Source organism: Linepithema humile, chromosome 3 (genome assembly GCF_040581485.1).
Source record: "Linepithema humile isolate Giens D197 chromosome 3, Lhum_UNIL_v1.0, whole genome shotgun sequence".
In the NCBI taxonomy this organism is placed as follows: Eukaryota; Metazoa; Arthropoda; class Insecta; order Hymenoptera; family Formicidae; genus Linepithema; species Linepithema humile.
Genome location: NC_090130.1, coordinates 21,300,697 through 21,326,808, shown reverse-complemented (window position 1 = coordinate 21,326,808; position 26,112 = coordinate 21,300,697). Strand labels below are relative to the sequence as shown.

Below are 26,112 nucleotides of genomic sequence, written 5' to 3'. Positions count from 1 at the left end.
ACAAAAGGATGATAAATTGTTATTGTACCCGTAGAATAAAGTCGCCGTTGTTCGAACAGGTGCGAACGAGGATGCTCGATTTTCCTTCGCGTTATTGTGCGAGACGCATAAGGGCTGAAACGCATATTTCACTTTGACGTCACCGACACGGTTGCATCGGCAGCTTCGAATGCAATTGCATCACGCAACGTAGTCAGCTGAATAAAGTCCGAGAGGCGGAATGATAAATCGTCGTCGCCGCGTTGAGTGAATCCGGTGTTTCAGCTGTGCGCGCGCGTCCGCTTTTCCTACGGCGATTTTCAAGATGAGCGACGCGAATAAAATAAGTCGGAACGGTCGAGAATTTCCGCGCCACCTGACGCTTACGTACGAAAATTATGGAAAATTGTCTGTCACGCGTATGCTAAGAAATTCGATGAATATCGAGAGCAATTGGATAGTCAGAAATCGATGTCGAATCATTCCTTATTTTACGATACGAAGTTTATTAACTGAATCTCCCGAGAGAGGGTTATAATTGTAGGAAGCACAGGACGTATCCTGAAGAATATCATGACTGATATCGTTGTGCAAAGTCTCATCTTGTCTCAAAGAACTTCACGTGACTGAGTCATTTTATCAAACTATAATATTAAGCTTTGTATGTACACGACAGATTGTAAGTAGTTTACCTTCCTGACTGTTCCCGAGGATAATCAACTCGCTGTCTTCTCTCCTCCAGGTGATGTTTGGCTTCGGCGACCCTGTTGCTTCGCAACGCAGCGAGACGTTGCTACCTTCTCTCACTACCATATCCGTACTCGTGGGATAATCCAAAATATCCGGCGGAACTGTCGGATAAAAATTGTAATCAGCGTTCTCTCGCGTACGCAGTTTTAAGCTCGGACGAATGTCGCGTTGACTTTATAAAAATGAAAAGCGCGCAAAATACGACTAGCGCGCAAGAATACGCGCGCATAGAAGTTGTCGAACAGAAATTGAACGTCAGCTTTCATTTCACGAAATACCGCGAAATCAATTTTCAGCTCTCTATCGTCTGGCGGTTTAAAGGCAGTGTGCAAGCGCGTTCTCAAAAACAATGTCACCGGCCACCTCCGAAAGCGAACTTGATTTTACCGTATTGTCGAGCTCTATTTTTTCACCCGGACGCGAATTTTTGCAAAAGCGCACAGTTTTTTCCCCTATATCGCGATATTAATAGCAACACAATGGACGAACCTACAACCTCCAAATAACCAATCTGACTCTTCATCGGGTCAGTGTTTATCTGGCACATGTAGTTCCCTCGATCGCTCTCGCGGACATCGCGTATGTGCAGCAGCCACGTTTTGTGCTCGCTGTGCGTGACGCCGATTCTGTGATTCTTCGTTATCACGTGATTGGCTATCGTCAGGATGGTTTGCGTGTCCACCCGCAGCCATGCCACCTGAAACAGAAAGCCGGTATGCCGCTTCAATCGTCTGGAACCCATCCATCACCGTGACGGCCTTTTGTTTCCCGGCCGGGTGACCGGGTGTCATGTGACACCACGAACACGCGTATAATCCGTTACGTTACGGGGCAATTAGGACTTTCCGGCGCTGAAAATCTTTCGAATCGCAAAAATTGATTTATTTATTTTACTCCTTTCTCTCTTTTTTTTTTGTTTTTTTTTGTTATCGCACGGACTTGTCTCTGTTGTGTATTCGGAGCGTTCCAAATTGAAATTAAACATTATCATTTCGCCCGCGGCGAAGATTGGTTTCATTAGCGTTACGGCTTCATGTTTAATACCGGCAGAATTTTCTTGCATCGCCATAGAGCTGTGTATATGTAAATGTACCGTTGTACACCGAGCAGTCGAGGGCGAGCGAGAGAAAAAAAAGGGAAAAAGGGATCTTTGTTAAAATCTGCAATGAAATTAGTCGTGAATGCCGAGAAATTATAAGGTGCGATTGCGAAACTTGATTGCTCCGACACGTGTCAGCTCGGGGGGGGGGGGGGGGGTAAAACAAAATGTATTTGGATCTAGCGTAAAGCGACTTGGGTCAAGTAATGCGTTAATGTGGAAATCGGCTACTCTACCTACAAACCGTAGTTCGGACATTGTTGCCATTCAAACGTTTCTGCATAGCCGGTTATTGTGAGGCGTACTACAATCGGTAAATGCGGCTTTGTTGGCATTGAATTGCGGAGCCAGCAGGCTTAGGAGCTACCTATTGATGGATGACGTAATGACTTTAATGACAAAGCGTCATTGGATCCTCAAATCCGACGAGTTTCCATCGGATGAGTCCTACCATCGAGCACTTTGTCGACCTACAATTGCACGTGCATTTTGCATTAAGCTAGAATTGTCGTGTATACAAAGGCGATTTAGCGCACTGCCTATTCGTTTATGTAGACAATGCATGACATCTAGACATTCGCTCTAAAGACGATGCATCGACTTATTTATGTTCTGTACACAAGTCATTGATACTTTTATAAATAATGCCGTCGGAGACACTTTAAATATTTACTAATAAAAGCCTAGAGAGGAAGAAAGATTGGAAAAATCTGATAATCAATTAATGAGACAATAAGGCTAAAATAAAACACTCAAGTATCGTATATGTATATCTGCAATCTTCGAATCTATTCTTGGCATCTTGCCACAGATTGGAATTTATGTCAGCTGCTTCAGAAAGGCACACACAGAGAGAGAGAGAGAGAGAGAGAGAGAGAGAGAGAGAGAGAGAGAGAGAGAGAGAGAGAAGGAGGGAGAGAGAGAGGGAAACAAAACAACGAACGTTTGATAAAAGAGCAATAAATTTTCTACGTAAGAGCGCAAAGAAAGTCATCGGAACTCGCGGAGGAGTAATAACTCTTTCCCTCTTGTGTTGTGAGATTAAAGAAGAAGAAGAAAAAAAATACAATTGTACACATGCATGTATGTATATGCAGTTCTAATCGCCGTATCGGGGAATGAGATTTAACACTCGCGTTCGAGTGATGGCTACCGCCGCTGTTCGCCGTCGATAGAATAGCTGTTGTTCCATCCCATCCTGATTTACGAACCGTCGTTAGCGTTCAGTCAAGGTAATTGCTCCGAAACCGCAAGAATTCGCCCGACAAAGCTACCCCCCGGGAAGCCCCGCCGTCCCCCCGCCGACAGACCAGGAGCAAATTCTCGCGTCTACTTACAAAATCCCCTCTTTAATCTTTCTTCGAAACCTTCCTCCACTTTGTTCTGCCGCTACCCGATATTTTTCTATTTCGCCATTACACCCCCTTTCTCTCCCTTTGTTCATTGGCAATTGGATTATCGCGACTTTACTCGGTTCTCCCGGCATAGTTCAATTTTTTTTTTTTTTTTTTACTTCCCTTTGGAAGGAATTGTTCCACGGTCCGACTCGTTTTTCCGTTTTTTGCGAACGCTTGGTTTGCGTAAAACCATATACAAAGTATGCGGGATTCAAAGGCACGTTGTAGCGGGGGGGAGATGTACAAAATTAAGTCTCAGTTTCTATTTCGGAATTTCGAGAAAGGTGAATGTGAAGCGCAATAATTATTCCTAAACGGTTCTTGCTTTTGACGCGATAAAAACTGTGACGTTGATATTCTGAAAGGTTTATACTGCTAAGATTAGAAATAGCGTGTCCCGAGTTGGGACACTAAATCATTAACGTGAAGCGAACGCGATAGCGTTCTCTAATGACTGAATCCTGTCTTCGGAAGTTTCGCTTCTTGTCATGCAGCGATTGTTCCGGTGATGTTCTGACCAAAGTGATAAAAACGAGATTAATGAGGACTATCAATTTGCTTATGTTTGGGGGAACAGTGGGGGATCGTTATGGATATTGAGGCCATTCTTTTCATACTCACCTTCTCTCTCGAATACGGTTCGTGCTCGCGAACGTTTACTACAGTGTTGCTGCGAGGTGTTAAGAGTTGCATTGCGGTCACACGGTAACAATGGTAACACGTTCACCGCATTTAATCAAGCGACCGTGTGTCTGTGCTCAGGCTTTGAGTTAACTGACCGTCTCTCATGGTTTCGCAGCCGTCACGCGAGCGATTAATACGAGTTACCGCGCAAACAAGTGACATTCTCGCTTGCGAATATTTCTTTCGCCGTTATTTCAACTGCGATTCCGCCTTTGATCCGTCCGTACGATACAATTACAATTTTATTAATTAAGATTATTATTATTAATTAAAATAATTTAGGCATTAATATTATAAAGAGTGACGGCAAAATTACGATGGAAAACGAGATAAATCCGCCTGTAATTTACTTCTTTTTTTTTTTTAACATTTTCAAATTTTAATTCTGTATCTCGAACCCTCTCTGTACAGCGGAATTTGCCCGCCGAGCTCGGCTGACCGATATCCGACGCGCTTTTCGAAAATCGCTGATGCGTGTCTACCGCGCCAACATAAAATCTGCATTGAAATCCACCAGTCGAGAACGGCAATATGTCTCACGTCCGGGCATAGTCGGCCATGAAATACTCGAACAGAGTGCGTCAACGGAGCGTCTGAAATTCATTGTCCATGGCGTGGCCATAGCGGCCCCGTTTCTATGTGATTCGCGATTCTATGTGATCATGGGAGCGCGCAAAATGGAAACCGCGTGCCAAATACGCGCCTTTCCTCTTCACTTCGCATGCCTGAATTTGACGAGCGTGTCGAGCAAGCGTCCTCGATACCTTAACATATTTCACGCGCGCGTGTGTAGGTGCGTTGCTTTATGAAACGACGTGGGTTGTTCAACCGAAGTGGAAGTATATGTTTCTATTGATCTTCTTTCACGCGGAAGAACGTTATATATGATATTCAACTAATCTGCCCTGACAGATTTATATGGCGTTTCTGCGAAACGGAACGTTAAACTGATATGCTTCTCCCGCATTTGAAAAAAAAAAAAAAACAATAAGACGTTTAATGAAAAGATTTCACGTTGTAAATAACATGCTAACAAGCTTATATATATGTATACATGATTTTGGTTTAGCATATAAAACGTGATTTACACGGTACGAACGGGCGCTCGGTACGTCCCGATTTATGACATCATCGTAACGCGAACAGCGTTCCATTATCTTCCGCTTTCCGCTGTGCGTCCGTCCCGCCACTTTCTCCCCTAATGCGCAAACTGCGAGCGCTGTCAATCACTCACCCTCAAATCACATCCTCTCCCGGCGCTAGGCGCGCTAACAAAGTGACTGTGCCTTAAATATTTCAGCCCGCCCTTTTTTCTGCCTTTTTCATCTAGCCGTTCTTTCGCTCCCATTTCCGTGCCGTCGATGGCGACAGAATGCAAATTTGTCCGCGTCCATTGGCGTCGGTACTACTGCTAATCGATTGATTGCCTCTCGCCTGGAGGCATTGATGCATTCGTGCGATTAATTTCATCGGAGCAATGCTCGGTCACTTACAAGTCACAAGAGCGTCACATTTCGGCAATAATAGCGCCGTTTCGCTACCGTGCAATCTGCCGCGGGAATTATTATCGCGGAATAAATATGGAAAAAAATTTTTCGAACACGTAGACGTCACTGATGTTGCTGACCCCCACAAGTCAAATACGTAGCGTCGTTTTTTCCCTGCCGTATTTTTAAACTGGGTCACGTCAGTTGCAGCGCAGAATGACTCGAAGGGGATTTGGCCGAGGCTCCGGGCCTTCATTGCGGCGAGCTCGTGCCTTACGTTGATTATGATGGCTATGTGGAATGCAACATCGTGTAGAAACGTATTAAAACGTATTAAAGAGGGTGGACTAGCGCTCTTCATTAGTATGCGTGCGCCGGTATGCACGACGCTTACCTAATCGTACACACCGGTGTGCACACGAAACAAGTACAGCTCCGCCTTGTGCAATATATATTTAAAAGTTAAAGCACCGCCAGGCACGAAGTGCTACGTCAGGTTTTGTAAATTCTCGTTCTCCCTCTAATTAAAAGACATTCATTTGGAAACGGGCGCCCATCGTGACCTGCGAGCGACGCTTCTTTGTATTGGTTTGTGCTTTGCCTCCAAACGTTCAGGATTCTTTTATTTCTTGTGTTTACACGCTTCCTCCGTCCTCAATTTATTTTTTATTCAGCGAACAGTTGCTTTTTCGCCTGAAATACACTGCATTTTGCATAATTAAAACAAATTGCATGATTTATCATTACTCTGCTCGATTATTCGAATGTTTTCTATTATTGATGCAGTTATTTATTCAACGTCTTTTATCGTGCGTGAAATGATAGCTCATCTATCAGTCGCGCTGTTTAGCCCGTTTGAAACATTTATTTTTGTAATCTTTCAAGAGGCAGCGCTCGTTTTCCACTTGATTTCGCAAGTACATCGCTCATATCTTTCTTACAATATATCTTTCCTCATAATTTTCTTACGCCGGGCGATAAAGAGCGCGGTGATACTTATCACTGCGTGTCTTTAGTCTTAAGTTATGATCTTTTATTATGCGTTATCGTCACGCTGTATAATTAGCCTCGCAGTATTGTGTTTCTGACACATTTCACACCGCCCATTCTCAGAAAAATAACACGTCAGACCGCCGACACTCGATTTTTCATTTTCGAGTTACTTTTTGCGGAAATGATACTTGTCTGTAGCACAAGAGACGCTCGGTCTTGCTCGGTCGCGTTAGTGGAGGTAAGGATGAATTGCCGCGACGTAAAAGCGCATCGCTGTACGGTAGTGGCTGATGGAGCAAGAAAAAAAATTGTACCGAGATGAAAGCCGAAGATCCCACCCCTCGCGCCGCAAGCGCGCGCGCGCGAAGTAAAGCGGAAAAGAATTGACACGGGGAAAAAAAGCATTCCGCACTTCATCGTGTTAACGATTAATAAGAGGGGCGAGCGTTTCTTGCCGTCTGAAAATCTTTTCGCATTCATTCTTCCCCCTTTTGTTCGACGGCGCAAAGTAACGGGTATTGTAACTTTGCGTGTAACTGAATTCTAGAAGCTCCGGGAGCATTAAAATGGAAAAAGTAGGGGAAAAAAACGAATTGCGCGAGGAAACAAATTAAAGACCGACTTTTAGAGCGAGAGAGAATACATAATGCGTACGAAACCAATGCTTAACGTATAATTATTGCGTGTCTGACTCGGCGAGAAAGCCGGAAGCGCCGTCATTGTGCTACGATAATATAAAATAAGAGACAACATAAAATATGATACCAAATATCGACAACTTTCTTTTAAGGCATCGTCATGTCTGCTCGACATACGATACTTTCGAAGTCTCCGTTCTAATAAATTTTTATTTTTGATACAATAAGTGATCCAGAACTGTGGCATAAAACTTGGGCCGAAGGATCAGTTTCATAAAATAAATTGCGAGAGTAGATAGTGGAGACGGTCGTAAAATTTGATTGCTTTCTAAAACGCCCTCCGCGCAAGCTTCACAGAGGTCGAACAATTAAAGCGTATCTCATACACTCTCAACGCATTAAATAGATATTGAAACTATAAGCGTAGAAAAGGCAGGTATGCGCGCTTGCGTCTTCAATTTAATTGCTCTTACCGATTGCGTTTCCGCTGTTACGAGCACATTTTGTTACAATCCAGCATGTAAAGGCAAAATTTTGATCAAACTGAGCATTGCGCGACGCAAAATTGCTTTTGTTAACATCGTGTTATGTTTACGTTGTAACATGCAAATTACACAGCGGGAGAGAATTAAACGTTAACTCACCGCACTCAGTGCAGTCGATCCAGAAATCGATTTTCCGGGAAACAAATTTTCATTACTTCCGCGGAATTCACGTTCGGCTGGCGCGACACCAGAAAAATAATAACGTAACATTTCACCCCGAACCGATAGACATCTTGATGCCTGCGTAGTCGTTCGCGGAGATATTACGGTCGATATTTTGGTACAGAACCAAGAAGTTAGTCCAAGGTGTTCGTGACATCTTTAATGCAACCCTTCTCACTTGCCCGTCGCGGTGTAATTTTGCAATGATATACCTAAATGGTTAATATGTTGAAATAGCACTATTTTCGCAAAGAAAAAGAAAACTGAAGTATTTCAATGGACGCATTCCATTAAAATTATCATATCGATTATGCTAACGCAAAACCCAAACGCGAGATATGGAATGGTTAATCGGAAAGAGTATGTAGATTTTGTGGAGCGTATTCCAATAATAATTTATGGTAAGTAATTCCCAAGGTCTTGGAATCGGGTTCGCACGGATTCATTTTGAACCGCGGAATAACGAAAACGTTCTCCGTGTTACTTTTTTTCCTCCTTTCGCTCTTTCAACGCGAAATGGTTCGCTAAATGCAATCCATGGTGGCTCGCAATTCGCTTGTCGCAATCCGTTAACTAAGAGCGGAAATTGTTCGGCAATAAGTGCATGAAGTAGACGGCAAGTGCAAAAATTGATCAACTCTCGCGCCGTAAAGCTTTATAATTCCGACTAGAAACCATAAACAGATAATAGGTAATCGACAGGATAATGGCTCAAGAAAATTCAATCTTGGGAGAAGAGAGGTCAGTAGAGTTCAATTTATTATAGTTGACTGCACTTGTTCGATGCATTTATGTAAATGCTACGTCGATTATGCATCGCTAGGTATGATAACAGAGGAAGTTCCAAAATATACTCGAGCTCAGAGCCTTGCACTCACGATGTGCACGTTCTAAAGTTTCTTGGACTGCTTAATTTATTCTGTTCTCAATATCACATGTTGTTTACTTCCCAGCCCGTGCCGACATAAATCTTCTTTAAATTTCCCCCAATTTGCATTTTAAAAATTTATATAAATTGTGTGTGATTATATATTTATATTTTTTAATTATAAATTATTAATTTTTACATTTTATACGTACTTTTAAAATTATGAATTACTACAAAATGTTATTGGTTGTAAAAATATTGATATGGAATAATTAAAAACGCCTAATTTGTTTTTTTTTCCTTTTTTTTTATTATTATTGTAAACGTGCAAACATTGGCGAAGCAATGTAAAAATGTGGGCTATACATCGAAATGGACATCATGACATTTATCAAACATTGACCGTGTATATTTAAAAAACACAATCAATTTAGAACAAACGGGGAACAATATTCATGATTACGCGGCAAGTACAAATGCGTCATGTTTTATTTCGCAATGACGCTTAATTGGAACGCAACGCTGTTAAATAATGCTATTTGAAAAATTGAAAAAAACACTCGAATGCACCGACAATGATTCGCTACTGAGAGTGTTTAATTCGCATTGATTAACAGCTTTCACATGCTTGTTGTGTTGTTTCACGCGTATCGATGAAATTCGTATGAATTGTTATTACATTATCGTGATGTTTAGAATCCTTTTTTTTTATCGCAAACAAAACGCGCGACCGCAATCCGGGATATCACGGTAATCGTAAATCTACGTGTTTTATAATTCAGCAGCTTTACGTCCGCTTGTCCGCTCGTCGTTCGTTAAGCAATTGATATTGACGCCTTTGCTGACAACGCGCACTTTATACATCTGACACATCGTAAATTGCACCGCCCGTCGGATAGCCTGCATACCTCACCGTAATATAAATAAAAACATCGAGAATGATATTTGTAATTTCTCAACTGGATATAAATCTCTTTCTATAATATCTACCTATGTTTGGACAGCGTCGTTGATCAATATAGAGAAACAGAATCGTCGGCCAAACTACCAATCCTGTAATAGCACAAGCGGTACGCAGCCGTGTCTTCTCTCACAAAAACGGAGCAGCGGTGTACTAAATATAACTCGAAATATATTGGCCATTCTTTCACCGCGCGACATTGCTATTTCATTAAACAAAACATAAAAAAGGGTATAAAAAAAATATCATAACGCAGTAGTTACGCGTTTACACATTTCTGTTATTCACTGGAATATATGCGGTGCAATAAAATATTTGTATTAATATTCGACTTTGTTATTATTCGGCAAACAACGAGGCGAGACCTTCCACGGAAAATTCCACTCTCACATGCATAAAACATGTAAATAAGATGTATGGAGACTTTTCAGCATAGCTAATGAGCGTTTTAAGCGCCTTGCGCTCACATCAGTATTTACTACAGACATACGGTGTACAGCCCGGAGCCATGGGTGGTAATGCGTGTAATAGGTAGAGCACGAGCACTGACCCTTCCTCAGTTCGAATCTGTTCTGCGAGCCCGACTGTCGGGCTCGGTGCCAACATCCTAATTATTCCTACCCCGTTAAACCCGTTTAGTATATCGATTTGGCAATCCCCGCCATTCTTCGATCTACACGCGCGTGTATGTACTGATATGTGAATACTCGCTCGGACTTATACGCGATCATATACTTGTACCTTGTATCCTCCTTGTAAATTTTTGGCACGGAAAATGATGCTGCAGAGAGCTAGCGAGCGAGCTTTATGTCCGATTTAATTTGTAGAAAATTTATATCAGAATTTATATAACAACTCGTTTTTATGCGCCGCGCTCTTTGTCGTGAAAATCTGTATGAAACATATCGCAGTCTGCGCATCGAATATTTTACTTTTACGCCCGCTGTGACGCGAATATCACAATGGACGATGCGTTCAGCTAGAAAATTCATACGTCCAGCATCATTTCACTAATCGGAAGACACCGCGCCGTACCCGTCCGTAGACGGACGGATATATGTTAACGGCCGACAATATAACACGCAAGCTGCTGGATCATTAACTGTTTATTCGCGTATAAAGCCATGAACAGATTCAATTGGGCGCGTCAGTAACAGCGAACGACGTTGCAACTAGTATGACGTTAATGGCAATGAAACTTTATCGTTTGACTTGCCATTTTGCGCGCATTGTATACGGTATTCGAAAAGTGAGCTTTGATCTTTCTGCAAGATTACAAGAAAATCCGATGTTAAAGTAGTGATATATTTCAAGGCGATAGGTAGCGGAAGCGAAAACGCGCGTAAAATGTAAAGCGCGATTCTGCCGTTATTGTTTGCTCCTTAAGACCCGTTGTGTCATCGGACCAAATACTAGTAAGACTTTGCATTTTCGCCCTCGACATTTACAATGAGCGTAAATTAGTCCCGTTGCTGCGTTCAACATTTTCTTCAACAAAGGCTGAATTAAATCGAAGGAAAGCGTTTATTTTAAACGCTTTTTCACATAACTGCCTCATAAAGTATGGAATTTCCTGAATAATTTTGTAATTGAAATTTTTAATTAAGAAATTCATTATATACGCTCGTACGATTACATTTAAGTGTGAAACAGCACTTGAAGCTTTGCATCGTGATTTATAGACGTTCCACTATTACACTGGCGGTTACTTCGACGATTCTCTTTCCAATTCCAACATACGGCGCAATAAACGATCTGTATGAGTCACAGCCAGCTATCTGACCCCGTTGATCAGAATGCAATATTTTCAGGAAAGTGATCAGTTACCAAACGATTCTCCCTATAAAGAATGAAATGAAAACGGTGGAGTGTTTTCACGTGAAGTGATAGCAATAGTCGATATCCGACCAATAAAGAAGTGGAGCAAATTTCTTCTAGTTATCTTCAACTATTTTATTTAAAAGTATTTTTTTCGGAGCATTCTAGTGCAACTTTTACCGTGAACTCTTGTATCTTCCAAATAGATATTAAACAAACAACAATTCGTTACGTCCATTAATAACGTCGTATCAGCATCCAGCGCTCGATAATGCAATATTTCACCGCGCGACGATCAATTACAGATAGATAATCTATCTATGAAGCGAAAAAGCGAAATAAAAATTTTTCCTATTTCCAGAGAGAAGTACAGTGGCGGTGTACTCACTTCCGGTCCGAATTCAGCCGCGCAGGATGATAGGAGAACATATATTTTCTCAAGAGACAGTGAGATAAATCGGTTGACTATCAGATAATTAAATTCGCCCGGCGACGAGGCGCTCCGAATATTTCAGGTAAGTATTTCAAGTGAAAAGAAATTTCGGACGGTAATCATTTTTAAAAATGGTTAATTATTACAAATGCTATCTAATGCGATGTGTCTCGCGGCATCGATCGCAATCTATATATCTGTGTCTCTTTACAATTTTCGTTCCGGCATTGCCGCAATAAAAATACATTATTGGCATGGTTTGCAATATAACATAATAAATGTTAAAAAATAAATTCTCGGTTGCACAGTAAAATGCGCAGTCTGTACCGCCAAAGTGAAGTGACGCCGAATATTGTTACAACACCGAAGTACAAAAAATGCTTTGTGTAACGCGAAAAATGGCACAACGCGGATCTTACGGCCGTATTTCACAAAAACGGCTCGGCAAGGTGTCAAAATGCGCGATACATTGCGCCAACGTGTTAAATAATAACCGACTATGCTCGCGCGTATCGCACTGAGCAAATATTGCGCGTGTACCACCGTCGAGAAATATACCGCGTAATATAAGGAAACGTATGTGCGTTCGCGCGCGCATGGTACAGTATCGTTCGCGTTTATCGGCATGATAATGGATTCGACGAGTTATCGCGAAAGGGCCTAAAGGTTTCTCGGGAAAGATTTAACAATTCATTCGCCTGTAAAGCACTTTGCCGTAACAATTTCCACATTTTTCCAATGGCTTTTACTCTACTCTTACATTCTTTTTTTTTGCTGTTGACATTATTATTATTCATTAGTGAGAACAATTATTTTCATTAAATAACCGAGTATTATATAATTTATCTTATACTTTAACAATCACTCCAACGATATCCCGAAATAACTAATCTTGCATTGCGGTATCTGATCAATCTACGAAATGGATGGTTTAACTTGTGTGGGTCTTTTCATTTCCTTTTTGATACGCGGCGTTCTTCTCGTTCTTAAATGCATCTATAGGAAGAAGATTATTCTCATCATGGGCGATTTCATTATACGAAATGTACAGATAGGATAGAATGGAAACCGATGATTACGTAGCCGTTTACAGTTTTGATAAGAATACTTAAATTTATAAGATTTTTTAAAAATATTAGGTTATGAAAAAATATAATAACATTATTCATTCAATAATTTTATAATGATTTAATATAGTGTGGAAAAACATTGTGCTATCCTGTTTACACATTTATATTACTTGAATCTATTTAAACTTCAATTTTTCCGCGAAATGTTAAGAAATGCAAATCCTGAATATGCTATTAACATATGCCAAATCGGTTCTTAATGCCCGTAAAACAGCCACTCTGAGAAGACCTATCTTTCTCCACTGTATGCTTAGCGTTTCGCAAAGAGCGTAAGACTCTTACCAGTTGCGTTGCCCGTTCCTTAAAGTTTAAGTTTCGCCGAGCTTAAATTGCACTTCGACCACTCGTAAGCATCATGGTGAAGCCGTGCTTTCAGTTTAATTCGAGGCAACCACGAAGGAAACTAACAAAATGGTCGAAGTGCTTCGTACGCGCATAACATCTTCTTGAGTATCATGGGAAGTGTTGGAAATTTCCGATCTGAGGCAGTATATTTTAACGTTTATCGTGAGATAAACGTTAGAAGACTGTGCAACTCGATGTCACAGTTGCTTCAAGTTTGAGTCAATAATGAGAAGATAGAAGAAATTTTAAATTATAGCACTGAAAATAACTGACATCAAAAAGTGGGCTATAAATAAAATACTTACATAAATACTTACTGTACGAGAATTTAAATTTATCTTGAAAGTTGCAACTCTATTGTTACATCTCTGTGTCACATTTCAAAATTAGAGCGCAGCATAAATCGATAGGCTTGCTCCAAATATTCTAATAGAAGAGAAGAAATATCGGCCGAACGAAGCACAAAATAATTTGTCAAGCTACGTTATCTTGAAATATCTAAATCCGTGCACGCGTCCGGCTCGAAAGGGAATCTCATTAATTATTCACGAGCAAATATCCGTGACGTGAGAGCAATTGACAATCGTTCCTGCCATCGAATGTGTAACTAGTAGCCAGTGAGGTAAATCTATCGCAAATATTGAACACCGTTGATCGTCCGTATATTGCCTATAATTATTTGCACAGTGCTCCGCGTCGATCATATATCTTGTCTCGCAAGCTACTGATTAAGACAAAATCGATCGCCGGTAAATCATACTGCACGCTCCAAGACTCTCTAATTCCTTTGTAATTATAGGCAATACAAATTACAAGGAGGATTAAAATTACTTTAAATTGATTATTGTTTACAATTTGAAAATATCCGCGATGCATCATTTGTAAGTATGTCCTCTCAGAACGTATTCTTTCGTGAGTAATAGGAGGGCAAAAAGGGAATGAGGGCGGGGGGGGGGGGGGGAAGAGATTGTACGGTCTTGGCGCATTGAGACTCAAGCAGTGATGTTCGGCTTGACTCAGCCAACATCCGTCGAAGAGATCGAGACGATAACAATAAAGCCGAAGTTGGCCGGAGTTGCTGAAGAGCCGCTCGATTTTTATCTTCGGTCTCGTGCCAAAAACAATTAACCTTAACGATTAAGGTCAAATGTAAGTGGAGGGAGTCGCCACTATTAACGCTGTAGGTCAGTCGTTGCTTTCTCCGAGCATTTATCGGACTTGTATCTACAGGAAAACTTTTGCCAGAAACAACCGATTCGGCACGCGCGTTAAATGGGATTTGCGACAAATAACAGGATCAACAACGCGCATTTCGTTATTTTAATTTAGCGTTGTGTTTGTTTACTCGGAAGAATTTTCGCGCATATTTATTTCGAGATAATTGAGGGGTATAAACGTTAAATCACCTCGCGTGCGCACGAGCACCGGTATGCTTTCGCCGGATTATTTTTATAATCTCACATCCCATGACATGAAAAACAATTGAATTGCCGGCAATCAAATGTGTCGCTGTAAGTGCGGATTTCAGTGATTATTTTATCAACTCGTTGCATAACGAACTCGACAATAATGGCCGTGTTGTAACGATACTATTAAAATAACGATCACATGTGAGGTAATATTTTATTTTTCTATTGGTGCGTCAATTTGACTAATTACTCTCTCGTAAATGAAAAAACAATAGACAGTATACTTCAGTTTCTATTTAAATTATGATGTTTGCTCGGTGCGTATAATGGAATATTTTTCAACTCTTATAAACGGAATAATATAAAATATTATGTATAACTTTTTTATAACAATTTTATTTTTAATTTAATTATTAACAGTATTTAATTCATGCAATATTAATAACTGCAAAATCATATATTAATCCTAGCAATTGTGCATATACATATTTGAAAACTCACACAACAAACTTTGTTGCTTACACAAAGCGAGGTAAATGAAGACGAATGCCTGCATTGATTCATTCACGTGAGAAAACACCATCACATATTAAATCATCACGTATATGCATTGTGAAAAAAGTGACAAATTGGCGGTAATGTTTTCGCCGATCTGTTTTTTATACATAAATTTACACCGAGAAGAAATATTACACACAATCTATTTCGATTCTTATGTCTCGCGATTGGACGAGAAGCTAGTTAATTTAAGGTAGGCATTATCAAAGTCGGAATTTTAGCCGAAATTAAAATTGCAAAAATGGTAAAACTCTTGTAATTTTCCTAAGAAAACATAAGAGGCAATTAAGAGTGGATCCATTAAACCTGCAACCCCGCAGTGTAATATACGACTATATTCCGCATATACAGGCCCTATCATCCGTCAGAGCCAATGAATTACGCGCAGTTCGTTAGACAGAGATTTGTGACGAGCAAAAAGCCCAAAAAGCGGAGTAACAGCTCCGTTAATTTCGATCGTAATAAAGTTTCGACACGCGAATCGACCAAGAAGAGTCAATATTTCACACAGCGCTTACACGTCCATCCGAATACGTGCACACAAACACATACACACATACATGCTGCCGCAACTGGTTGAATTAGTGGCGCTCTTCCATTATACGTGATGAATACTTTAGCGGACTTGTTTCTCCGGCGTAATTTTCGCGAACGTCGGCTCGCAGCCAATGTCCGCACTTGCAAGATTCCGACCGGGTGCTCGGCGCATAAACTCACCTGACCCGATGCGACGCCGGCGGTAAGTAACCGCGGCGTAAGCTCGCCCGATTTTAAGAGAGCCATGAAAACGTCCGCGAGTGCCGAGTGGGAAACCTTTCCCGCGCTCCGGCCATGATCGTACGACGTTGCGGATGATGTTCTCGCCGGGATTGCGGGACGGGTACGAATGTAATCTAAAGGGAAGTGGCCACCCGGGGAATCGCACTCGGCGCACTCGATCAAATGGAAAATGTTTGGTTTTTACGATGCCTCGAAATGTTCCGAAACACGAAGTTAAGTCGTTCTGTTTATTTCGATGGCTCCTATGGACTTCCGGCTGCTCTTGTTTGCCGGCGAGCGTCGCGAGGAAACGTGATTTCCTCCAAACGAGATATAAAGATTTCGTTTCACGGTAGTATCTCCCGAATTCGATCGCGCTCGCGGTGAAACGGGAGAGATAGTTATCGATCCTCCGTGCAAAACGAAAGGAAAGAAATCTGTTAATACGTAACAATCGTGAGAAAACTTTGCAGCGAGAGGGAAATCTATGTCCACTGCAACGCACCGAAACGCGCCACAAGTTATGTCGCGCGTACTGCAGACGTCAGAAACAGTACTTTAAAGTCTCCCCAGGCGGTAAGGGCTGAACCGGTGATTGTGAGGACGCGAGCATATGCCCGAGACTGGCTGCGAGCCTAAGCGAATGAGACTAGGAGCGTGACAATATGCAGACAATGGTAATAACGTTGGACAGTCGTGACTATCTATTGTGTCTCTCACGGGAATTCTCTTCCACGATGAATGCGTCCCCGTCTTAACGGTGATTACGACAGATCTTCGTTAAATTCACGATTTCCGAGACGCGGCACCCGACGTATTCGGCGTCGCGCGATTGAAAAATTTTCGCGTTAATTACAGATTATTTGAACGTCGAAATCCATATCTGTTGGAGTAAATTCTATACAAGGCCGAATCAATTTCACGATGCATTAGCAATGCGCTGTTGCATAGATGATACGCACAACAAGCAGACAATAGTGATTGCCGAGGTGAGTGATATCGAATGGCACAGATAGCTCTGTCTCTAATCATGCGTGGTGTATAAGCATAAGCAGAACCTTAACCAGCAGAATTGCGCTGCTTTTTTCATGCAATTTCCGTAGCATTCGAGCGAAATTAGTCGCGGTCGCGGATAGTATAGCAAGAGCGGCGAATAATAGTCGGCAAGTATCGATCGCGTGAAATGTGATTAACCGCTTGATGGCTACCATTATGGGTCTCCGAATTTGCATGAAACTCCAATCAATAATTCAGAAGTTCGATTAAAGCGTAATCAGAAGACAATTTTTCATCGCGATGACATCGCGTTTTAGCCGGCCTTCCGCCTCCCGCCGCTGCCGCTTAACACGCGTAAGGCTGATAATAATCGTAACACGTTTTACGACCGCGACTATATAATTATCGTCTCCCGTCCGTTCGCCGCGGCAAAACAGCCGCGATAACTTCGCTCACCCTTGCTTGCCGCCGTGCGCAATCGAGCCGCGCGCAAAATGATGAGATATATCGCGCGCCCTCGCGCAGTTACGTAATACCGAAGCCAACATTGTCGAATCCTCATTGTTAGTGCGGGGGCGCAGTGTAAATGCGGCAATAATCCCGACGTGATATATAATTATGTCTTACGTGGCACGTTATTACAGATAGGCTGTGTGTGACTCTTGGCGGCCCGCACACCGACATATCCCTTCACCTCCTAAACCCCCCCTCCCCCCTCCTCACTCACCCATTCTCTCTGGAGGCCGTTATCTTCTCCTCCCGGTGCATCTGCCCGCGTACCAGGTAATACGAGCCTCATATGTAAATCCCATTCTGATTAACATTCACGTGTACCAACACGCGGAGGACCCTACATCACACAGGGTCGACCTACCCTCACCTCCTTCAACCCCTCCTCCCGCCGGCGCGCTCGCCACTTACTCATAACTGCCTCGTGATGCGGACAAGCCTCTCGCACAAGCGAACTTGTTTGCGGCGAAATTTAGCCGACCACACAGCGTAATACGTGACGCAAAATTACATTAGGGTATTACGTGACGTGGCGCCGTCTTGACATATTAGAATATATTATTCTTACGTCACGCTTGTTGTCCGCAGGGCGGTTATAAATGATTCTTCGGGGCTTTCGAGGATTCGAGTATCGCGGGATAACGTGATTCAACAAGAACGTGATTCCGCATCAGAGCTGGAATCAGAATTTTGTCAATTCTTAAAAACGCCACTCCGCGCCGTACAACTGAAACAACTTTTTATCGCACGCTATCATTAGGGTCTCGGTGGGTGATTTATTTCGCTTCAATGCAAAAGTCGTTGGGCGGTTAAGCGATGGAAAGAACAGCTCAGTTCAAAGAAATCCTTCGCCGCGCCGTAATGAGTTCGCGCGCGCCTTTGTTCGGAATGGAAAAAGGTGATCATCGGTATTCCGCTTCGCTTGAGAATATATCGCATATATTTCCCAAATAAATTTCCTTTCTTGTTGGCTAAGATACGCTCTCGCATTTCGGGCACCTCGGGAAGGAATGTCAGCCGATTCTCGTCTCGTGGACGCATGGAGGAACAGGAAGGCGGAGTTGCAAGCGCCCGCCGCATGCAGTAAACTTTCGCCGCTTACCGTCGTTTAAGGCGCCGCAAATCTTCACCAAGCTACCCATTTAAGACTCCGCTGTGTTGTCAAATTATTGCCTGAGAATGGGGTTCTCTTTGTAAGGCAAGTTCCAGACGGGTTTGCGGGAATTTGACGGTTAACGCGAGATGTGCCCTTTGTACGCGCAGACGTTTTAATCGTCGCTGGCGGGAATGTATATAGTTACTTCAGCTTTAAATATCCGACGAAGATATGGAAGATTTAGTGTACTCTCGCATGAAAATATTTTCTACACGTGCAAAAGACCTGAAGAAAAATGATAATATTGTGTTATAATATTTAACAGAACATGGCAAAATATTTGCGATAGATTTTTATCAATGTATCAAAATAATTCATTCTATTAAATAATCCATATGCGCTATGTAATTCACTTGTAGATATAATATGATATATAATTTGTTGATATAATTGTAGGTATAATATAACGAAATTAATTATTTCAACATACAAAAATTACATTTTATTTCTAATTTTATTTATCGATTTTTCAGCTATGTAATGAATGAAACATAATATTATCATTTTGGCTAATTGCAGCACAATCGCGCATAATGACGGTGAATTTTCTTCTGACGATCTTCAAGCTCTCCTTACCACATAGTAGCGTCTCGCCTCGTCGGACCCCTTTAATTTCGGAATAATATATTTTGAGATTAAAACGCTATTCCGGGCGTTATGGTATTAGGTAAGCTACGGAGGAAGCGCGAGAGCGCGATATGAACGCTTTTCGTCCTCTGTGAGCCGTAATTGCGCAATATCCTAGCTTAACTTGACGTACTTTAGCTAAGCTTCTGTCCTAAGTCTGTCAAACTAATCGTTATCCAAGTCTTTCCACTTCACGTGTGATTACTTCAATTTTTTTTAAAATCTCTCTCACTATTTTGTCTTTGTACAAAGAATGTTTCGTAAAATTTCGACTCGTTTGAGAATATGCTCGAGAATAACGTCAACATTTTTCCCAGTGATTGATACAATCACAGCGTACTATTGATTGTATTATCGTATGATCAAATCACGTCGCACAAACATTTATTTCATATTCATACACGCGCGTGTACTTCGCGCTCGTGTTTAATATCGCATCCGTATCACCTCGCAGAACGCAATACTCGCGCCACACAGAAACTGGCGTGATTTTCTAAAACTGCGCCGCTGAAAAGCGAAATATGTGATCCAGCGGCGGGAATTCGCAGCACCTTGAGAATGTGAACATTGTAGGAATTCGGCCAATGTTTTTCACGTAATGGTGAAACACGCATTATTTGACGTTCCCCAAAAGTTCGAAGGATGGAATTCCTGCAATATACTTTCAAGAAAGGCGGAGCTAGCGGAAACGAAATGCGCGAAGAATGTATGGAAAATACTTCAATGATACTATCTCTCGAAATACACAAAGTGCGTCAGAATCGTCGTTACGTCTTCCGTTTAAGCATTCCTTGGCCAATTTTAAATCGACTTCTTTCGCAGGAATTTATTCCGCCGTCTATCGCGTCAAATACTCGTACTTCACAATGAAAATATTTTTTTTCTACGGCGGGCAAATGTATCAACAATGTGTAATGATAAAAGTGTACGTTGAATTGATGCGAAAATAGTTAAAAATCTTTCCGCTTCCATCGGTTTGCGATACGTATTTCTCCTTTCCGCATTTACATCGTGCGATACAACAAAGGATATGTTGCATGGCGATGCGGCAAGGATAAATTTTTACCACATGATGAATGAACTTTAATTCATCGGACTTTGCAGACTCACGGTGAACGATGTTTGTCACGCTGCGAAATCCATTCGTGCACGTCCACGTTTCCGCAGCGTGCCGAGGAATACATTCGCGGCAATGAAGTCCGCGGGCTATGTACGATGTAACTGGCAGCTAAATTAAACTTTGTTTATCAGTGCATAACGATTTTCCATTTTTTTTTGGTTTTTTGTTTTGAGAAACTTTGCGGGGCTTTGCGCCGCATTAGAGTTTGTTTGTCTTCGTTTCAGCCCGACCACGAGTCTCTCAAAGGTATGAATTTATCCAAATTTTTTCTTCTTCTTTTTAATTGAATAAATACAAATTACTTTGTCTCAAATAAATCGCTTTCAAATTCATTCATAAATGGGTTTTAACGGTATCGCTCGCGCGGTATTTCCGCGGGAAAAGATCTCTTTGGCAAGTCATTCGCGCAACTTTTAAGTAAAGTGTTGCGGCATCGACACGAGTGCAAGATTAAAAGATGACACGTGTGTGTCTGGCAGCTTACCTTGTACGTAGAAAGGTTTGCGACGACGCAGGAGAGGATAGCTTCCCTTCCCACTGGGACCGTCACGTTTGTTATTGGCGCGGTGAAGCTCGGTCCCTCTGAAACAGGACGACATTAAATGCTAAGTGACCCATTAACAACATTTCGTTATATCACTCGACCGCGCTCCGACGCTGTTAAAGTATACGTGTAACGAAAGGAAAGCGCGGGATTATTGCGAGCAGTAATGCTGAATTTGCACGCTGTCGTGCAACATGACTACGTACGATCGGTGCGATATCAAAGAACGGAATGAGTTTTTGTACAATTAAACTTAAATTATCTATCTATTGGATAGATCGCCCCGAATGATCACGCATGCCTTTAGCGCGACAAAAGCGGAATATTGAATCCTGCGCTTTGCAAAAAGGATTGATGAAACTTATCCCTTCGTAATGCAATTACCTATGCATTAACGCAACCGTGAAAAAATATAATCAACTTTACATAATTAAATTAAAATAAATTTAAATAAATATTTTATTATTTGCTTGTCGAATAACGCGCGCCTCTCCAAAGAAAACTCAAGTGCAGCTCGGCGAAAGGTACGGTGACTCGGCAGAAATTGAAGAGGAACATCGGTATCCAGAAGATCTTTACTCAGAATCCGGCGAATGACGCGTGACATCGCGCATACTGTAAGTAACTCATTTCCGTTTGGCGTTTCGCTGTATCGGCATACTGCCGAGAATTTACTGACGCGAAGCAGTTTGGTTTTGCGCGACACATTGCACCGCCGCACCGGGCGAGCAATGCTAGCACGTGTGTGCGCTGAAATGTGTCTCCGTATCCATCCCGAAATGTTCACGTTTCTCGACAGCGTACCGCCGCTTTCTCGCTGCAAGTTCTGAATATCATTACGCTCTGGCGTTCATCGCCGCGAACATACTCGTTCTGTAACGCGCCCGTGTCCCGCGCGCTGTGAGCACCGTTTCTATCCCTTTCGCGGAGGCAGGAATTATTTAAACAAAGCTATTTACGTCGTATCACACGGACAAGACGAGTCATATGCGACGTGTATGTAGAGATCGCTGTCATTTGTCGCGTTAAGATGACACATTTTCAGATAAAAAAAAATAAAAAGAGTCTAACGTGCTCGTAAAAGAGTTTAACGATTTTTCTTTTTTTTTCCATATTCGCGCTAAACGACGAAAATCAATCAAGAGGGATCACAACGGATTGGTCTGCCGCGCTTTAATTTCCGGCGCAAATATTGCCGCAGTGTGCGCATACGCGCGTAAAAGTGTCGGAAGAAGGTAAAGGATGTGTGAAAAGGACGATGAGCTCGAGGCCGGAACACGGTGTGCGCCAACAGATAAGCACTGATCCCAATTACACGTCGGAATAGAGCTGTTCCCGAGTTGAGCGGATCATGGATTATTGACTCCATCGCGATTACTCGACGCGGTCGTCGACACAATTGCTAGATCGATACACCTTCAACCTTCTGTATTTGGCTCAGAGCCGCGAAACGAACTGGCTGGACAGTTTTAGCGCATCTTGCCGACGCCTCGACCGTGTTCGCTTCCCCACAAATTCTATGTTGCGTTGGAGAGACTGATTTTCAATTAATACCGCGATCGGTAACGTCATGGAACGCTAGTGGAAAATTGTAAAAAACTTTGCGACGAAGAGGCTATGCAAAATATTTTTTAAAATATACTTTAATTTACTTGTGCATATTTTGAAGATATTCATTATTCAAATATTATAAATATTAAATTATGCAAGAATAATGAATTTTAAGAGATGGATCTAAATATCAACTGAGATAATAACGAGAAATCAAGCTGGAGTTTCTCTCCGATGTCTTTCGTATCGATCAAAAGCCAAGAACTACGGCAACTTTCTTTCCATCCACTAACATGCAATCTCTGCCGACCGAAGCAACTTGACGCACCTGCGATCCGCCGCTGTGGACTCAGGGAAATTGAATTCAAGCAAGGAGAGCGAGCCCCAAGTCGGTGGAGTGTTCGCTGACATGTGTACCATCAAGAACAGACAGTGCGAATGAAATTGCCGGCGGACCATATCCTCCCACAAATCACTCGGAATGGTAATTACGGATCGGTAAATAGCCTGTTAATAGCAGCTAAGTGAACGAGAATGCCGTAATCAGAATGCATATATACATTTCTACTTTGGACTCTGCTCAATGTCGGATCGTCAGTTTCTAACTGCGCTTCTTGAAAAAGTTTCGCTCGCGACAGCAAGATATTCTATTGTCGGTTGCAATTAATCGTTTGTAAGATTCCTCTATTTTCGAGGACGCATAAAGCGCGGAGGGTATCAATGCGCAAAATTAATCAAACGCCTTGATCCAGTTCTATTCAGCGCGTAGCGGCGCTACTGTTGCCCATCAATGTTGGATCATAGCCGTCGCCGGGCTGTCACTTCTAGAGAACCGAGCGGTGGAAATAGATTCGAAACAGCGCTGAGTGATCACGCGGCCCACCAATGATTAATCGGGACGCTCGGGGAAAATAGAATTATTGTGCCGTGACAACAATATAAATGATGCACGCACAATCACCGCGCCGGCCTCTTGTCGCGCTAGGCGGTCGTCCGTGCAGCGTTTGCGCCGCCACTTCAGCACTCGTTCGCGGTGCATTGTTTTATTTTCGAACGAGAGGGCGAACGAGGTGCGGCAGTTTCGCTCGATCCTGCCTCTCGTCGAACGGTCGGTGAAACGCTTTTCTCGCAGGTACGGCCAAAACGACGCGCCAATTTGTTGAATCGCGCGGAAAAAACCTCTTGCCCCCCGAACTACTTCCACGCACATTATTCCACGGTCCGGTTTGGTACGCGTGATTCATTCAAAAAGCTTTAATCCCATCGTCGCTGCTTTTCCCTTAATTGCTTTTTCTCGCAGGAGCTATTACGTTAACTGTTCGCGTTAAACAAGGAGAGCCGGAGAGCGACGCAAAATAATAATCGCGCCGCGAAAAAAGAATGAGTTAATGAGTTTTCGGACCGGTCGAAACTATTCTGTTGCCTGTAGTGTGACGTGCACTAACGTTGCGAAATAGCGTTTACAATGGTTTCTGTCAGTGTCAGCTTTAATCGACCGCGTGCTCATCGTACTCGTCGCGTGTCAGTGGGACTAAAAAAGAATCATGTCGCATGAACGTCATGCGATTTAAATAATACGAAATAAAATTCTAGTTAAAGAGAAGAGCGTTTAGACATTTGTCGAGGGAAAACGGTCGAGAAATTTATTTTTCGGACGGAATGGGCGCCGTTTTATAGCGATAAAGCCGCGCGCGTGGCTTACGAGATAAAGCGAATGTGAATTTGGCGCATCCATATTCGTCCGAGTTTTCGTAGAATCGCTACAAACCGTTGAAATAGTCAGCTTGGAAAATATTTCCTTTTAGAACGGTCAGCATTCGTTCGTGCGCTCAGGCGTGGACCGACATTTTTATTTTTGTGAGCGAAAAAATATATAAAAAAAAGAAGGATATAAAACGCGATCTGAATAGGCCGATAGAGTTACCGCTATTTCCACCACTCTATTCGGCCTCTGTCTATTCACGTATTATTTTCAGCTGTTGAATTTGATTAATTGAAATAACATTTCGGGGCGCGAAAAAAATGCTCAACCTGTTATGTAAACCAAAACGCAAAATGCAGCGCGTGTGAGAGGGCGCAAAAATATTTTTCTAAATATCTCACAACAGCGCTTTACTTGCATACATTGCCACGAATTGTATATATTTCATGATAGCAATCATGTACAATAAATATGAGTACAAATCAATTTTCACGATGTGCGAACTGTTAAGGTACTTCCACTGCTGTCGGATCGTATTTTGTTGCACAGAATGCACAGTAAATTAGCATAAAAACTTTACATTATTGAATAATCGAACGTATCATAATGTTATAGAGAGAAATTTCAATGTGAAGAATAGTCGGCGCATTAATCATCAAATAATGAACGTCCAAATCAGAATAGTAGCGTAGTGTCTCTTGCTTTTAATATATGGAGTGACCGAAGTGCTTAATCGCTCATCTGGGATGTCGGATAATCTCGATAGAAGCGTGATGATTTGATAACCTAATGGCAAAAGCAAACGGGAGGAAGATAAACGGTGCTGACCCGAGGTAACTCCGAACGGTTACGCCGTTATGGACACAAAGAGGCACTATGGAAACAAGTGCGAGACGTGGGCGTGCATCATCCTTCATCCCTGAATATCTGAGATTATAAGTAAATTTTAATGGACCAAGTGTACGTAGCGCCCCTAGCACAATGCAATGAATTCCAAGGAGAAACGCTACAATGTGGAGAAAATAATATCGTTGGAAATAATCGGTTTTATTTTTTACATAAGACCATTTTATTAAAAAGAATGAAGATATTAACATGCATTATCATAAACATATCGTAAATCTATGAATATTTTTAATATGAGCAATTATCACATGATTACAGTATTGCGTGCATAATAACCATTTACAAGATTTGTGATTTGTGTAAACACATTAGCGGAGCACATTGCTTTTAATATACGTCAACGAATAGGCTTTTACATATAATTTGGTATCTCGGCGTAATTTGCGACACACACAAACACAATTTCGTTAATACTGTTTGAGTTTACTTTTGCGTCTCGAGAATCTAGCATGATAAACGTAGACACCTTGTGATAGAAACATTTATCATAAAAATTATACTAACGTTGTAACAATATAATGTTGCGACAACGTGACATTACGTCGCTGCAAAATCTTATCCTATCATCGGCGATAGCTTTGATACCTGATATTTCTCAGTCAAGAAATTCATTTCGAAAATCCATGTTAATTAACATAATAAAGGAGCAGGATCAAGAAATAGAGATAACAAGCTTTACCGCCCCCAGAGATAATGAAATATACACACTGTGGCACATTATTAACCGAGCATACAAACTGACGGTAATTTGCGGATATGTAGTATACGTGCGGATATGTGGATAAATGTATATAAATTTGCGGATAATTACATATAACTTGAAACTACAGTGACAAAATTATTCATACTAATTTTGCCACAATTGCATAGTTCTGAATAAATGTTTAAGATACAAAGTTACATTTTAGCCTCTAATGGAACAACGGAAGCTTTTATTTGTCATTCTCGGACACTTTTAATTATGTCAACCGGCCGGCATGTTTCA

General features: G+C 41.8%; 1 protein-coding gene across 1 annotated transcript in view; it reads right to left on the bottom strand.

Moving 5' to 3' along the window:
• LOC105668682 (lachesin-like) overlaps positions 1–26,112 on the bottom strand; it is a 123,711-nt gene that overhangs the window by 19,187 nt on the left and 78,412 nt on the right. Inside the window, exons 2-4 of the mRNA XM_012361153.2 lie at positions 20,909–21,006; positions 1,219–1,426; positions 672–830 (exon numbers count right to left, since the gene is read on the bottom strand). Coding sequence (XP_012216576.2) covers positions 672–830; positions 1,219–1,426; positions 20,909–21,006 — 465 coding nt within the window. The remainder of the gene's footprint in view (positions 1–671; positions 831–1,218; positions 1,427–20,908; positions 21,007–26,112) is intronic.